This window comes from Canis aureus, chromosome 19, assembly GCF_053574225.1.
Source record: "Canis aureus isolate CA01 chromosome 19, VMU_Caureus_v.1.0, whole genome shotgun sequence".
NCBI lineage: Eukaryota > Metazoa > Chordata > Mammalia > Carnivora > Canidae > Canis > Canis aureus.
Window position 1 is genome coordinate 54,213,158 of NC_135629.1, and position 15,117 is coordinate 54,228,274.

The 15,117-nt window shown below is 41.2% G+C and overlaps 1 protein-coding gene across 13 annotated transcripts in view; it reads left to right on the forward strand.

The window, feature by feature from the left end:
- Positions 1 to 15,117, forward strand: part of HNRNPM (heterogeneous nuclear ribonucleoprotein M) — a 276,948-nt gene that overhangs the window by 256,836 nt on the left and 4,995 nt on the right. For 4 of the 13 annotated variants that reach the window (XM_077860182.1, XM_077860188.1, XM_077860190.1 and 1 more), the window contains 7 exons: positions 111 to 264; positions 1,067 to 1,116; positions 2,001 to 2,061; positions 5,394 to 5,495; positions 6,766 to 6,810; positions 7,267 to 7,344; positions 14,392 to 14,445. In XM_077860182.1, the coding sequence (XP_077716308.1) occupies positions 111 to 264; positions 1,067 to 1,116; positions 2,001 to 2,061; positions 5,394 to 5,495; positions 6,766 to 6,810; positions 7,267 to 7,344; positions 14,392 to 14,445 (544 nt within the window). Of the gene's footprint in view, positions 1 to 110; positions 265 to 1,066; positions 1,117 to 2,000; positions 2,062 to 5,393; positions 5,496 to 6,765; positions 6,811 to 7,266; positions 7,345 to 10,883; positions 10,983 to 14,391; positions 14,446 to 15,117 lie in introns of all 13 variants that reach the window. The other 9 variants (XM_077860179.1, XM_077860183.1, XM_077860185.1 and 6 more) reach the window with 6 other exon arrangements.

Consider the following 15,117-nt stretch of genomic DNA (forward strand, 5'->3'; position numbering starts at 1 on the left):
TTATTTTTAAATGTTTATTTCGATCCAAAGCATATTGCACTCATATAATGAAAATGGTTTTTCTAAAAGATGTCTGCATTGAAAATTTTTTTCTCCTTTGTCTTGGTTAGCTGGATTATAAAGTTGGCTGGAAGAAGCTGAAGGAAGTTTTTAGTATGGCTGGTGTGGTGGTCCGAGCAGACATTCTTGAGGATAAAGATGGAAAAAGTCGTGGAATAGGCACTGTTACTTTTGAACAGTCCATTGAAGCTGTGCAAGCCATATGTATCCTTTTATCAGAATTTAACTCTTGGTGAACAATTTGGCCTAAATGTTGTCTTTAATAATAGGGGTTTTTTTTTTTTTGGAAGTGGTAACTTTGTATGTTAATATTTCCTGAGTGACTAGAGGGAATGCATTACTGTGGAATTTAAAAGTTCTCTCTGATAGAATGGATTTGGTACTGCGTAGGGAGAAAAAAGGCACATGCCCATGAGTGGTCTTTTCCATCGTTCTCTTTTTAGAGGAGTATGGTTTGAGGGGAGAAGTCTATAAAGAAGAGAAATTCTATATTGTTATTTCATATATAAGTTCTTGGCCCTATTTCTCTGCTGGATTGACTCATTCTAGAAGAAGCACTTGTCTCTGACCCTAGAGTTATCTTTTTGTAATCACAGTGGAAAATGCCATACATGGACACAGTCAGTAAACTCAGATTAAGTCTATTACTGTGTATCTTACCCAGAAAATATGGTGCTTCAAAAAATGGTGGGGTACCCATTGGACACCTACAGAATACTCATGCCAGTACTTAAGAGGATGATCTGGTAAGAAGTGTAGGGTTATACAAATGAAACTCCACACCTAAGAAGTAAGCTGACATTTACTCCCCCTCCCACCCTTGAGTTTTATTTATTGTTGCTTTTATGCTTATTATAGAAACATTTTAAAAATATAATGAAAAATTAGAATTGCTCATAAGTTCACTACTGAGAGGGACTGGTAGCAGTTGAAGTATTTTTCTCATGTATTTCTCTCCTGTGCATGTTTTTAGAATTGTAAGAAATAACCTTAATTGTAATATCAGCTATGTTTAATGGTCAACTGCTATTTGATAGACCAATGCACGTGAAAATGGTAAGTTAATAGGCTCTCTTTCTGCATAATACTTTCAAATAACTCCAGCAAAAACATGGGATTATTAAGAGTATGCATAGGGACTCTACTGATCCATTTATGGATCGGTCTATGTTAAAGTAGTCTGCAGTATGTTGAGCAAATTTATGACAGAAACAACTTTTTGCCTGCTCATGCAGCTCTTCAGGTATTTTTTCCTTTGCACAGTTGCTTGTTTTCGGCATGGGGGTCAGTTGAGTATCCTGCTTAAGAAAGTGATCAAAGAATGGTTATGTACATGGGTTTCTGCTTTTCATTGTATTACATTAGAAAGTTTAGCCAGAAAAAAAAAAGAAAGAAAGAAAGTTTAGCCAGTATCATATCTGTTGTGAACATATTAAGTCTTTGGTTCATATAGCCTTTAAACTTCTGTTGAAGCACTTCAGCAGTATAAACCTTAGCCCTGCTGTGGCTTTGCTATGGGTCATGGATTAATACAAGCACGACTAGAATATGCTGGGGGCAATCTAAGTAGGGCTCAAATTCAGGAAGAATATAAAATGAATTGTAAGGGGTATTGTAGTTATTTCAAACATTCAATTTGGTGTTTTGAGTAGATAATTGCTTTACATGACTCAAAAGTCAAAAAGCCTGAAAAAGATACAGTGTGAGAGTCTTGCCCAGGTCCTGTTCATTCCCCATAGCAACATGGATGTATATTTTATTCCTTCCCTCCTTTATACAAAAGGTATTTTTCCATATATTTTTTTAGATTTGTGTTATTCCATGGCACGGGTGGATTGTAATTTCCTATCCAGTCCTCTATTGTTGGGAGTTGTTTCCATCTTTTGCTGTTGCAAGCTGTGCTTCAAGAAATACTAAGATTTATTTACTTACTTTTTCAGGATGAAAGGGCCTTACCAAAAGGAGATTTTTTCCCTCCTGAGCGTCCACAGCAACTTCCCCGTAAGTAGTGTCAATATGGCTTAGATTTTGAATTTGGTTAAGGCTAACCAGAAAACTACCCTTGAGTTTGTGCCGTGCTATTCTGCAGTTATCTTGATCGTTCTTGAAGGAAAGTTCCAAAAAGGTTTTTGTTTTTGTTTTTTTTTAATATCTATTTTTCAGGGTGAAAAATGAACAGAGGGGGATCCCTGGGTGGCTCAGCGGTTGAGCATCTGCCTTTGGCTCAGGGCGCGATCCTGGAGTCCTGGGATCAAGTCCCACATTGGGCTCCCTGCATGGAGCCTGCTTCTCCCTCTGCCTGTGTCTTTGCCCCTCTCTCTCTGTCTCTCATGCATAAAAATCTTAAGGAAAAAAATGAACAGAAATTCATAGCTTAGGAAAGGTTGTTAGGATTACTTTTGTGGTGAGGTAGACTACATCCTAGAGAATGTAATTGGGTATTTTGGAAGTGTCTTGTGTGAGGAAGAACCAGAAACTGCACAGTGAATTAAAACCAAGTTGCGCTTGGGTTCAGAACAGATTGGTTAGTATTGTATGGCCCAACAATGCCACTCTTAGGTGTACTCCAAAGAACCAAAAACTGTGTCCACAGAGAAATTTATATGTGGATGTTCCTAGCAACATGATTTCAATTGATAAGTGGATAAATGTGGTAAATTTATACAGTGGGGTGTTAGTAATAAAAGGGAATCAAGTGCTGATAGCTGCCACAGCATGGATGACTCTTGGTTCCATATGTAGAAAATGTCCAAAACAGGTGAATTCATCAACAGCAAGTAGATTAGTGGTTGCCTGGGGAGAGGGGTAAGTGGAGAGTTGTTTTTGGTGTGATGACAGTGTTTTGGAATTAGATGGTGGTAATAGTTGTATGCAACCCCAACTAAACTAAAGCTCACTGAACCATATACTTTGAATGGGTGTATCTTACGGAATGTGAAGTGCAGCCATCCAGATTTTCTAAAGATTTTATTTATTCATGAGAGACACACACACACACACACAGAGAGAGAGAGAGAGAGAGAGGCGCACAGACACAGGCAGAGGGAGAAAGCAGGCTCCATGCAGGGAACCTGACATGGGACTCGATCCTAGGTCTCCGGGATCACACCCTAGGCCGAAGGCGGTGCTAAACCACTGAGCCACCCGGTCTGCCCCATCCAGATTTTTATATAGGGGGAGTCTGTCCTGTGACAGGGAAGGCTAGGTGACTGATCACCTCACAGATGGAAATGGTGCGTATGAGTGAAGCTCTAGGCATGTTTTCTGGCAAGCCCACAGGACTGAGTCAAGCCTGAGCATAGGCAGCAGTGGGAGGGCCAGGGAGTCACATGGAAGCCTGGGAGTTAGGTGACAGGAGAAGGGGGCCTTGCTTGTACTGTGTTTGGGAGAACTTATACTAGGTGATGCAGGTGGAGTGGGTCTGTTCTGAGGGCCAGGGAATGTCTGGGTTGCGGAAGAGGTCAAGCCTAAGGCCCGGCATTAGATTGAATTGAATGGGAGCCTAGACTAGAACACTAAAATGAACGCCTCTTTGGTTTAACATTATGGAAGCATAATGGAGGCGGACTTTGAGGGGAGGTCAGTGGCTTTAAGAGTAGAACGTGGCTTATCTTATGAAAATTAACATTTTTTTAGAGAAAGATCATATTTCTTTGTCCTAATGAATGTGACCACTTGGCATTGATAACCCAGGATCAAGGTGATGGCTCTTGTTGACTTTTGTGCCTGGAGGAGGTGGGATGAGGGCTATTTGGGAGCCTTGGCTGGCACACACTGGACCCTAGGGAGTCCATTATCCATGGCTTTTGGTCTCCCAGCACATTTCAGAGGCTGCCTTGGGGAGTAAGTAACCTTGGTGATCTCTTGCTGTTTCTATGCAATTTAAAAACACAGGGCCATTAAACAGATTAAATATCTGGGAACTGGTATCAGGGTTTCTTTGTATGTATTTTTAAGATTTTTTTTATTTTTATTTTATTTTATTTTTTTTTTAGATTTTTTAAAAAAGATTTTATTTATTTATTCATGAGAGATGCACAGAAAGAGAAAAAGAGGCAGAGACACAGGCAGAGGGAGAAGCAGGCTCCATGCAGGGAGCCTGACATGGGAATCGATCCCGGGTCTCCAGGATCAGGCCCTGGGCCAAAGGTGGAGCTAAACCACTGAGCCACCCGGGTTGCCCAGATTTTTTATTTATGTATTTGAGAGAGAGAAAGCTTGTGTGTGAGAGAGACCAGGGGAAGGGAGAGGAGCAGAGGGAGAAAGAAGTAGGTTCCAGGGAGCAGAATCCTAGGATCCTGGGATCATGACCTTGCCACCCAGGCCCCCTTGGTATCAGGGTTTGTTGTTATTTTGTTTTGGTTCCCATTTACAAGTATTTGGTTCTCATTTAAAAATATTTTACCTGATCTTGGTTTAAGCCTCAGACTGCGGTCACTCAGAGCATCAGAAATGTCTTACACTATCAGGTCTTGTTGGCTATTTTGAGACCAGTCTATATTCTTACATCCCTGCCTTGTGGAGCATGGAGTTGAGAGTGAACTGTGTATATCGATCCCCACAGATTAGGAAGCTTTCTGGGCAGAAGATACACGAGCTTCACTGTTTTGAAAACAGCCCACAGTGGAGTCAGAGAACAGTGTATGCCCAGTGTTAATTGGCTTTTTCTTGGGAAAAGTCTTTTGGGGTACCAGGTTGGGAGGTGGAGATTAGGTATATTTGCGCTGCTGGCCACCTGATGTTAATTGTCTTTTATAATCAGGTGTTTCTCAGTTCGAGATACAGGAAGTAAATAAATGTCCATGATTTTTACATGTGAGTTGTTCGTAATTCTTTTCTGTAATTTTCAAGAGGCCTGTTTTTTTTTTTTTTTTAACTTGTCTTTGTTTTATATATATCACAAACTCAAATCTAATTGCATATGAAGTTATGCCTTGATGGGTGCCTTGGTGGCTCAGTGGCTCAGTTAATTAAGCTCTGTCTTCACCTCAAGTCAGATCATGGTCCTGGGATGAGCTTTGAGCCTTGCATCCTATTCCCTGCTCCTCAAGGAACCTGCTGCTCCCCTGGCTTGTGCTTGCCCCCTTCTCTGTCAAATAAATAAATAAAATCTTTAAAAAGAGAGAGAGAGAGAGACAAGTTACGTCTTGAAAGGGATAGCTCCCAAATGTACCAGTGTTGAATTTCGAATTAGGCCCTAGGTTTGCTCGTGGAAGTGGATGAATGGGAATGGAGTGTGACATTTACAACACAGTAAACAAAGACTTTTTGCCTTGGAAGGATATGCTTTTCTAAGTCTAATCTACAGTTCCAACTTTCTCTTTTCTTTTCAGATGGACTTGGTGGTATTGGCATGGGGTTAGGCCCAGGAGGACAGCCTATTGATGCCAATCACCTGAATAAAGGCATTGGCATGGGAAACATAGGACCCGCAGGTGAGAACTACAGTGTACTTTGGAGATTTCTGGGGAAGTTAGTGACTCAAGTGAACTATTAGAATAATTAGACATTAAGTACTTCAAATGGAATAAAGATTTATTTGGGGCAGAATTCCCTCATTCATTTGATTCATTTTGATAAAAGCAATATTTTGTATTTTTACTGACTTGAATCCTTTTTTCTAAAGTTACCATATGTTTGCATTTTATCCTTGGATGACCTTCCGAGCTTAGTTAAGCTATTTGATAAAAGGAGGCAGACCAGAGAGTTGGTCTTGCTCAAGGTCACACTATCAGTTAGTGACAGAGACTGTAGGTCTCCTGACCATCAGACCATAGCACTGCCACAGTCTGTTACCCAGACACCCTTTGGGCCATTGCCTGGTGTTAACGGCTCCTAGACTAGGGTAAGGGCATTGATGGATATAAAAAGGCACAGAGGCCCTCATTGGATGACAACGTAGCTGTCACAGGCCACAAAGACCTGGTGTTCAGTGTTGTCTTTGTTCAAAAAGATAAGAAGTAGCTAATGAATGAGAGCTTTGTGGAGAATATGCTTTAAACTTTGCTGTTTAGCATTTTCATTCTGTGCAGGAGACATTTATATACTATTAGGAACTATTTCATTTTTATGACTATAGAGTTAGAGCTCTCTTAAAATCCTTTGAATTGCAGGATGGATGTCCCTTCACCCTGCTACCGTTAGTTCTGCCTGTCCCTTATCTCCCCCCACATTAAACTCTGGGCTGACCTCTATGCCCTGGGCCTTCTTGGAATATGGCCCTATCAGTTTAATGCCCCCCCCTCCCCCCAAAACCAAAGAAGAAAGTTTGGGGTGGCGGGGAGGGAAGCCTCAAGTGTTTTTAAGAACTGCTTTTTAGAGAATTTTATCTTCAAAGGAGATTTTAAGACTTATATTCCCTAAAATGAACTTCTAAAAAAAGAGTATTCCTCAGTTTGTATCCAGTAATTATATATCATGTTTAAATGCCCTGACTTGATTTTTTGTTAAAATTGTATGTGGGCCCTACAGAATTTTGAGTCACATGGTGATTATTTTGTTAAAGACATAGTTTCTTGGGATGCGATAGTTTGAAAGGTGATATGGGAGAGCCCTCTCCATCCTCCTTTTCTTTTACAATTAAAATATGTTCATAATCAGGAATATTTTTTGTTCATTTGCTGGTTTGGAATTTCTTGTGCTTTTTAAGTTCAAACGTTACTGCTTTGACATAATTTTAGTTTGCATTGACTTTTTCTTTTTAAGGAATGGGAATGGAAGGCATAGGATTTGGAATAAATAAAATGGGAGGTAAGAGATTTAAAATGAAGTAAAAATATAATCACTTTTAGGTATGGTTTTCTCTCACTTTTCCTCTTTCTTTTCCCTTAAGCCTTGCATGAATTCTTGCTTTGATTTCCAAAAAGTTGGAGTCTAGAAATTAATTTTACCTGTCAGTCTATCCAGTGGGTATCTTGGCTTTTGGTTCTGGCTTTCTCACTAACTAGCTCTGTGACCTTGGGCAGATCACTCCATCTCTCTGGGCCTCTCTTTGCTTGTCTGTTGAGGGGGTTGGATCAGATTAGCTTTTTGAAGACGGTGATTTTAGCAAGGGCAGTAGCATTTTTATTCCTAAAGTCCTTACACTTGGTAAGGAAGTTCCTGGCAGAAAATGCCCAAGATGAAACTCCTGAAAATCTCTTTATTTTTCCGATGAGTGTAAACAGTCTCATTGAAATGGTGCTCAAATGTGAATATCTCTTGCAGGCATGGAGGGACCTTTTGGTGGCGGTATGGAAAACATGGGTCGATTTGGATCTGGGATGAACATGGGCAGAATAAATGGTGAGCCTTGTGTTTTCTTTCTGCTTAAACCTGCCCCCTACTGGCTGTTGACTCTTGGGTGACCTTGAGGCAACAAACCCTTTTTTAATGAATGATTTGCCCCTTCCATTTTTCTATTTAATTAGATGTCTTTGAATTGCCTTAGATGTTATTAAAATCACATTTGTATTTCAGCAGCTAGACTTCCTAGTAGGTAAGTGTTAATCCTGTTAGTCACTAAATGTATGTCCCGTGTTCTGAATTCCCCCATAATTACCCAATAAAATAATAAAACTTTTTCATTGTCTCTAGCACTAGCAAGCATCCTGTAGATAAGTGTGGTTGTATTTTGCTCACTTTAAAGGTATCTTTCTCACTTTAAAATTGTCTTTAAGTGTAAGGGATTAGTTTTATTAGTTTCTTTGGAGTTTTTGATCAAATTCATATATCCCCTGGAGTGCTGGACTGCATCAGTTCTTGATCATCTGCTCTCATAAAACTCTTGAGTTGTGAGCAGAGACATTGATTTAATTTAGCATTTATATAGTGGGAGTTTTGGTGTGCTATCATACAGATCTTCTAGCCTTCTCAACCCTTTAATAGAAATATAATAGTGTGTTCATTTAGTCCTTGCAAGAACCACGTGATTTGTAGGTACTTTTATCATTTCGTCAGAAACTGAGGCCCAGAGAGTGACTTGCCTAAGGTCACATGGCTAGTAATACTGGGATATGGATCCTGGCTATCTGGCTCCAGAGCCTGGCTTTTAATTACACTGTAATTCTGCCTTTTAGAACTGCCTCCAGCATGGGCTTCAGCCCCTCCTGATTAGGGCCTTGGGAACCCTTCAGTCTTTCTGAAATCCTCTGGGGTTGGTTGACTCCTTGACACCTCACCTGTGGGGATATAGCTTTCCTTATACACATAAGCTTCTCTGGGATGGAAGGTCATTAAAGATTTAAATGTTTCTTTGCTAACCTGCAGTATCCTTTAGTGTGAAGAGAGAGTAGAGCAAGTGAGAATCCTACTAGGATAGACCTTAATTGTCAACTGGAAAGAAGGAAAATTCTGATGAATAAACTGCCCTTCTTAATGGGGGAGGGTTGCCTTGTTTTAGATGATAAAGAGCTGTAGGGAAGTCCTCACCATTAGTCAGGAATGAAGGGACAAAGGTCTGCGTTTCCAGTGTGCTTTCTGGCTGGCCTGTAGCTTGTAATGTGTATAGGAATTCTAATAAAAAGAGTTGGAGGAATCTGGCTTGGTAGAGTGTTTGCTCAAAATTGATGAGTCATTAGGAGTTGGAGTTGCTGAGGAGTGGAGTGATGTGATTTAGAAATGGATGAAGAGGGGGTGGGGCTGTGCTGAGTAGTATGGGCAAAGTCCTCGATAATCTGGCAGGTGGAATGCAGCAGTCACAGTTATGGGCCTGTTGACCAAAGGTTCAAAGTGTTGATTCTCGTGGAGAGCTACAGTGGTGGGAGGATGTGTTCTGATGTAGTATTCTTAGATGTTCTCAGATACAGGTACTCCCAAGTCTTCCCTCATCATCCTCTGTAGTAGAGAATAGGGACTTCTTCCACTTGAACTGTGTTCTGAGTGCAATCAACTTTATCAGGGGGAAAGTTGATAAAGATGTTTTGATTTAATTTAGTGTTTAATTGGTGACCATAATGCATCTACTATAGTTGGAGGTGCTGACACCAGACTGATTAGAAATCAGAATCTCAGGGTCAGTCAGTCAGCAGTAGAGGTCAAGTCCTATAGAATGGATATTAAAAATTATAAATTAAAAACTCATCAAATACCAAAGAATGATGTGTAATATTTGACAAGGAAATTCTCTCTCTCTCTCTCTCTCTCTCTCTCTCTCTCATAGTACGTTGGAATTCTTGGGTAGTACATTGGAATTCACAGAGGGCTCCCTGAACTGTAGAGCCTGTTGACAGTTGGGAAAATGAGTTTTGTTTGTTTTTTGTTTTGTTTTTGTTTGGGAAGATGAGTTCTGAGGCCTTTGCTGCCTATATAGGACTTCCTTATCTCAAGGGGGGCAAAATGCTGCCGCCTTTTATGCCCTTATGATAGGGATTAAAGGAGCACAGCAGAGCATTGTCCATTATAGTACCACTCTGAGATTTTAGATTTTTCTTCTGCCTACCCCATGCAGGCTTGTGCAAGTTGGTTACATTTTCAGCAGATGGCACACTGCCAACCTGAGATTCAGTTAGGTCAATTCAAACTGAAAAGCAAGTTCACCAATTGCTAAAATTTCTTTCTTTCTTTCTTTTCTTTCTTTCTCTTTTCTTTCTCTTTTCTCTTCCTTCCTTCCTTCCTTCCTTCCTTCCTTCCTTCCTTCCTTCCTTCCTTCCTTCCTTCCTTCCTTCCTTCCTTCCTTCCTTCCCCCTCTCCCTCTCCCTTCATTCATTCATTTTTATTTATTAGAGAGAGTGAGCATGAGGTGGGGGGGAGAGGGAGAAGCAGACTCCCTACTGAGCAGGGAGCCTGCTGCTGGGCTCGATCCCAGCACCCTGAGATTGTGACCTGAGCTGAAGGCAAATGCTTAACAGACTGAGCCACCCAAGCACCCTTCTGCTGGCATTTTCTAATTAATTCATAATTCTAGCCTGCATTTGGTAGACTTGTTCACTTCATTGAAAGTATAGGTACTTGATATGTAGATAACCATTTTTGGTAGTTGTACAAGTAAAGGTGATCATTATATAGCACCTGTTTACCTTGATTTCTAAGGAGCAACATTAGATTTTTCAAGGCCCTCTCAGTTCAGGAGGGAGACACAGTGTGCTACACATCTTAAGTCTTGCTTTAGAGGAAAGAAGTAGCTGGTGATGAGATCATCAAAGGCTTTCCCCATAGAAACTAAGACCTTAGCTTTTAAAAGATGTTATAAAATTTAAGTCCTGCTCTCAGCATAGGAAAAATTAACAAAGTTAACAACATCCTTGTGTAGAGGAAACTACTTCTGTTAGTAGGGAAGACCTATTATATGCAGGCATGTTTCTATATTCTGTGCGGATATGCTTGTGTTAGTAGAGTATGGATTCTTGCATTGGGTTTAGGTTCTAATCTTTGCCTCACCCCTTGCCAGGCATGTGACCTTGGTCAAGTTACTAAGTCCTTTGAGCCTCCCTTTCTTTGTATGGGGGCAGTGATCTTGGAGGGAGAATACAGGTATGCAGGCTGTTGGGAGGATTCTATGAACTATAAGCGCATGGAAAGCCCCAGGAGAGGCGGGGAAGTGGTAGCTGCTGCTGCAGCCTGCCCTTGACTCAGCATGTGCCCATGCCATTTGCTGTAGGAGTAGGTACTGGTATACCATACAAGTGAGGCTTATAGTGAACGTTGGTCAGTCCTTAATGGACTAAAGGTAGATAGTTTTTAGGGATTGACTCGAAGTGACTTTTTTAAGGAATAAAGGACGAATGATGGTTCCTTGTGGAAAGAGTGCTGATTTGGTGGTGGCTGTTGCGTGCCTGTAGTTATTTATCATGTCTAAAACACAGTGGTATTCCTGGAAAGGCCTAGGGTAATATTTTTCTCCACAGAGATGGAGCGTGGCATGGGTGGAGGATTTGAGAGAGACTTTGCCAGAAACAAGATGGGAATGTCTCGAAGCTTTGGCGAGCCCCTTGGCAGAGGAATGGGTAAGAAAGCCCCTTGTGGGTGGGGCTCACCCTCAGGTCAGGGGTTCTCTCTTAGGCAAAGTCAGCTGTTTTTCCAAAGTCTTTTAAAAAATAGACCTAGGTAAAAACTCTGGACCTTGAATTTTTTATTGGTATCAATGACACCATTTTTCTTTAGTTCTTTTTAAGTGGCTTCTTTGGTTGCCTTGGTATAAGGTGTTTGCTGTGGGAATTCAAACTGCTGCATTTACACTGCACCGGCTCTCTCGAGTGGTGGAGGTTTCTGAGGCCCTGCTGAATGGGGTGTGAGTCCCCTTGTCCAGGGCACTGTGATAATCTAACAGATGGCATGGTGTGTTTGCTGGTGTCTTTAGAAGAGGCCTCAGGAAACTGGGGGGGATTTTCTGATGCTGGAAGGCCTGGAGGATTGGGCCTAAGTGCAGAGGATCTCTTGTTTACAATTTTGGTTAGATTGCAAAGTGATTTCTTCTCAAGGAATGTCTCTCTCCCCCCTCTTTTTGAATTTAGATGTTTCTGAGAATCTGCCAGCTTAATTCTTCATTAGCATGGTGCAAAGAGGTTGTCCAGTTTTGGGCTCTTCAGTTAATCTCAAAGGCGATTTGGAGTGTGGATCCATACTCTGCCCCATCCTTACCTGCTTCTCATTCTGTACAGATGTGAAGCTTCCATGGGACCGCCTCAGAGTGCTCAGCCTCTGACTTTGGGGGACCCATTAATTGGGAGGGTTTTAAGCACTCTTGTGTAGTTTGTATTAGATATATTCTTAGAATTTACAAACGTCCTGGAAAGATTCATCATCTGGCTTGTCAGTGAGACAGATGCTTCTGTAGACTATCTGTAGGATTCCCATCTTCATGTTGTGTCCTCCATGAAAATCAGGAACTGGAGACTTGTTTTTCTTTTTCCCTACTGGCAGTTAGGTACCTGGAAGGACCTTTTTGTGTCTTACTATGCTGGTAGTGAAGATTTACATTTTTTTTTCTTTTACTTGTTAGATATGACTAGCTTTATTCTAGAGTATTCCAAAGCTTTAGAATTCTAGGGATGAGTTCATAAATTTGTATGTGACTGGATCAGCTAAAAGTTTCTTGTTTATGACTGACTTTGTTTTTGTGTCCTGGAATGGGAGGATATTTTTAAAAATATTTAAAAACTTGTCATTTGGTTGCGAATAGCAATTTGTGGATACTGAGGGTGAGAAGAACAAGATGGCCATATGCTTTGCTTCCATAGGGATTTCTTCCTGCCTTAGGCCTTTAATTTTTCACTGGTCTTTGGTGCCTCTCAACCTCTGTGATGAGGCTGGAGGCCTTGTCCTGGTTCGTGGAGTGGCACAAGAGGTAGATCTGGTGAGGTCAGTATTTCTCATGGCAACAGGTAACTCCTCTAGTCCCAACCTGAATAGAAATATCATCTGTAGGGCGTGCTGTCTCCTACTTTGCCACTTCCTCTGATTGAGAGTATCGTATTTCTTTGTCCTGTGACCTCCCAAAGTGACATGGGCAAGAGAACAGGGCTTTGTTCTGGACTTCCCTGCTGCTACTTGTGATAGACACAGTTTAGTAAAAAGGTGTCTAAGTTTAAGGTGGTGTTTCAGACCAGTTGGCCTGGATGGTCTTTGTGTGTGTGTGTGTGTGTGTGTGTGTGTGTGTGTGTGTGTGTGGCCTAGATGGGTTTTTTGATTTGTTTATTCAGTTCTTGATTTTTCTCTCTGTTTTTCATTTGAAAGTTGAATCGTTTTGGTTCCTCTTTCTCTAGTGTCTCCCCATTCAGTGTCCCTTCTCTACTATCAAGGCAGTAGATCTTTGCCCTTGTTTCTGGCAACCACTGTGCTTGGTGGTGCAGGGATGTAGATCTTGAAGGAGGTGGTGCAGCTGAGGAGATAGATGATGCTCAGTGGCACAGGGCAGCACCAGAGGCCTAGTGAGAGTGCCGGTGGAAATGTTGGTTCCTAGGCCTTTGGGAGCCATGTGAGCAATACACAAAGGTGATCTATTTTCTCTCTGTTAAGATTTGGAAAAAGCAGTGCTCTACATGGCTGATAGAAGTGTTCTGCTCAGAGAGCACTGGATCCAAGCAGGAATGCAAGAAGACTGGGCAGGAGGTACAGTTTAAGCTGGATGGGGCTGGGTGTCCAAGAGGGTTCAGCATAACTTAGAGAATATACTGGCAGATAGAGAGGGCCAAACAGCATCAGGTGCAGAGGCCTGGACATGAGGGTCTACCTGGGGCAGGAAGAACAGATTCAAGTTCAGAGTCAGAGCAGAGAGGTCTGTGAATACCCAAGAAAGGATTTTTCTTTTCTTTTCAAATCAGTGGTGCGCCGATCGTGAAGCTTTTGTGAGGAATATTTTGATCTAAGTGCTGATTTAGGAAAGTGAAGCTGGGCTTGGGTATGCTGAGCTGGATCTCAGGTGTCATGGGAGAATAAGCAAGCCCTGTACTGCTTGCAGGCTGGAGGAGGGCTGTTGTTTCTAGGTATGCTTTCCCACATCTGTCCTTTAGCGCAGGTAGTTGTAGTGCCAGAAACAGCTGTGGGGGTGGGGTTAATGTCTGTGGTCTTAGTCATAAAATGAGATGTACTCTGTGGCTGTTTGTCCATATTGCTGAGCACACTTTGGGACTGTAGAGGGGAGTGGGTACAAATGTCTTTACACAGTGGAAGGCTGAGAAGAAACTTAAAAGCTAACGCTAACCATATAGCTTTAAACAAACTTGAAAGAGGTTTGGATTAATTGTTGGCAAATAAGCAACAGTGTTTTCTATTTGAGACAAAGTGTTGAGTGTGGTAGGGTTTTTGTTTTCCTAAAGCTTTGTCTGTCACTGTCACACCCAGCTCCTTCCAGGTGGGGCTGGTGGGCTCCACATGCTGGAGTCTTTCCGTGCATGACTTGTTCGTAAGGTCATACTTCAGCACTGCATGCAATTGTTGCTGGTTTTCAGGACTTTGACAGTACAGCCATAGCTTGAGTTTGCTAAGAGATAACCGTGAGTTGTTGATCGAATCTGGTGGGTGTGTGCAGGCTTCAGTTTGAGTACTGAGGGTCTGGATCAGCTTTAGAAAACTATGCTACCCCCCACCCCCATTCTTGCTCTGATGTTCGCAGTTCAATTCATTGGTGCATACTGACTCTTTACTTAGCTCTGCTGGGCGCATTCCCAGATGGTCTTGCCAACTGGGCCTCAGACTCTGGAGCTACATGGGAACCTAGAATCATGACCCATCATCAAGGACTCTTACGGTTTTCCAGTAAAATTATCCTGTCTATATGTGTATTTCTTAATCCCTCCCCCCTTTCCTTGTTTTATTTTTAAATTAGTAATATTCTTATTCTGGAATCTGTATTAAACAAATTTCTGTTATCGTAGAGAAATTTGGCTAATTTTTTTTTCTTCCTGATTTCCTTAGAAATCCTAAGTAATGCACTGAAGAGAGGAGAGATCATTGCAAAGCAGGGAGGAGGTAGGAAACGCTTAGTTTTGATGTTTTGATTTTTAGAATAGGTTGTTATTACTGGGGATAGTAAGAGTGTAGTGGTGAAAAGCATGGGCTCTAAAATAGACTGCCTGGGTGGGAACCAGCTCTGTCTCTTCCTAGCGTGTGACATTTGGCAAGTTACTGAACCTCTCTGTTTTCCATATTGTAATATGGGGTTATAATGGTACCTACTTCATAGGGTTGTTGTAAATGAGTTAATGCATAGAAAAAAATATTTGTATAAGTGCTATATGTAAGCATTAGCCATTGTTATTATAATTCCATGTAATTTGGGGCCTTTGTTTTAAATACTGTAAAATTGTAAATTCATAAAAGTAAATACCTGATTAAAAGGTATACTACCTCCAAATCTAACAAGTGCTTACTAAGCTATACACATGTACTCATAAATATTTGGAAAATTATAAAGTAAAAAAAAAAAAAAAGAAAATTATAAAGTAAGTAAATACCTGCAATTTCACTACCCAGTGATGAGTGTTGTAAACATTTTGGGAATATCTTTTCATTAATACACTTTTTTAAAAAAATGGGTATTTAAAACTAAATGAACTTTTCCAGCTTGAATGCCTCACTTCCCCATGGCTCTGAGTGTCTTGGCATTTCCTTGGTAACTCCACTTGCTGGTTATTTCTGTGG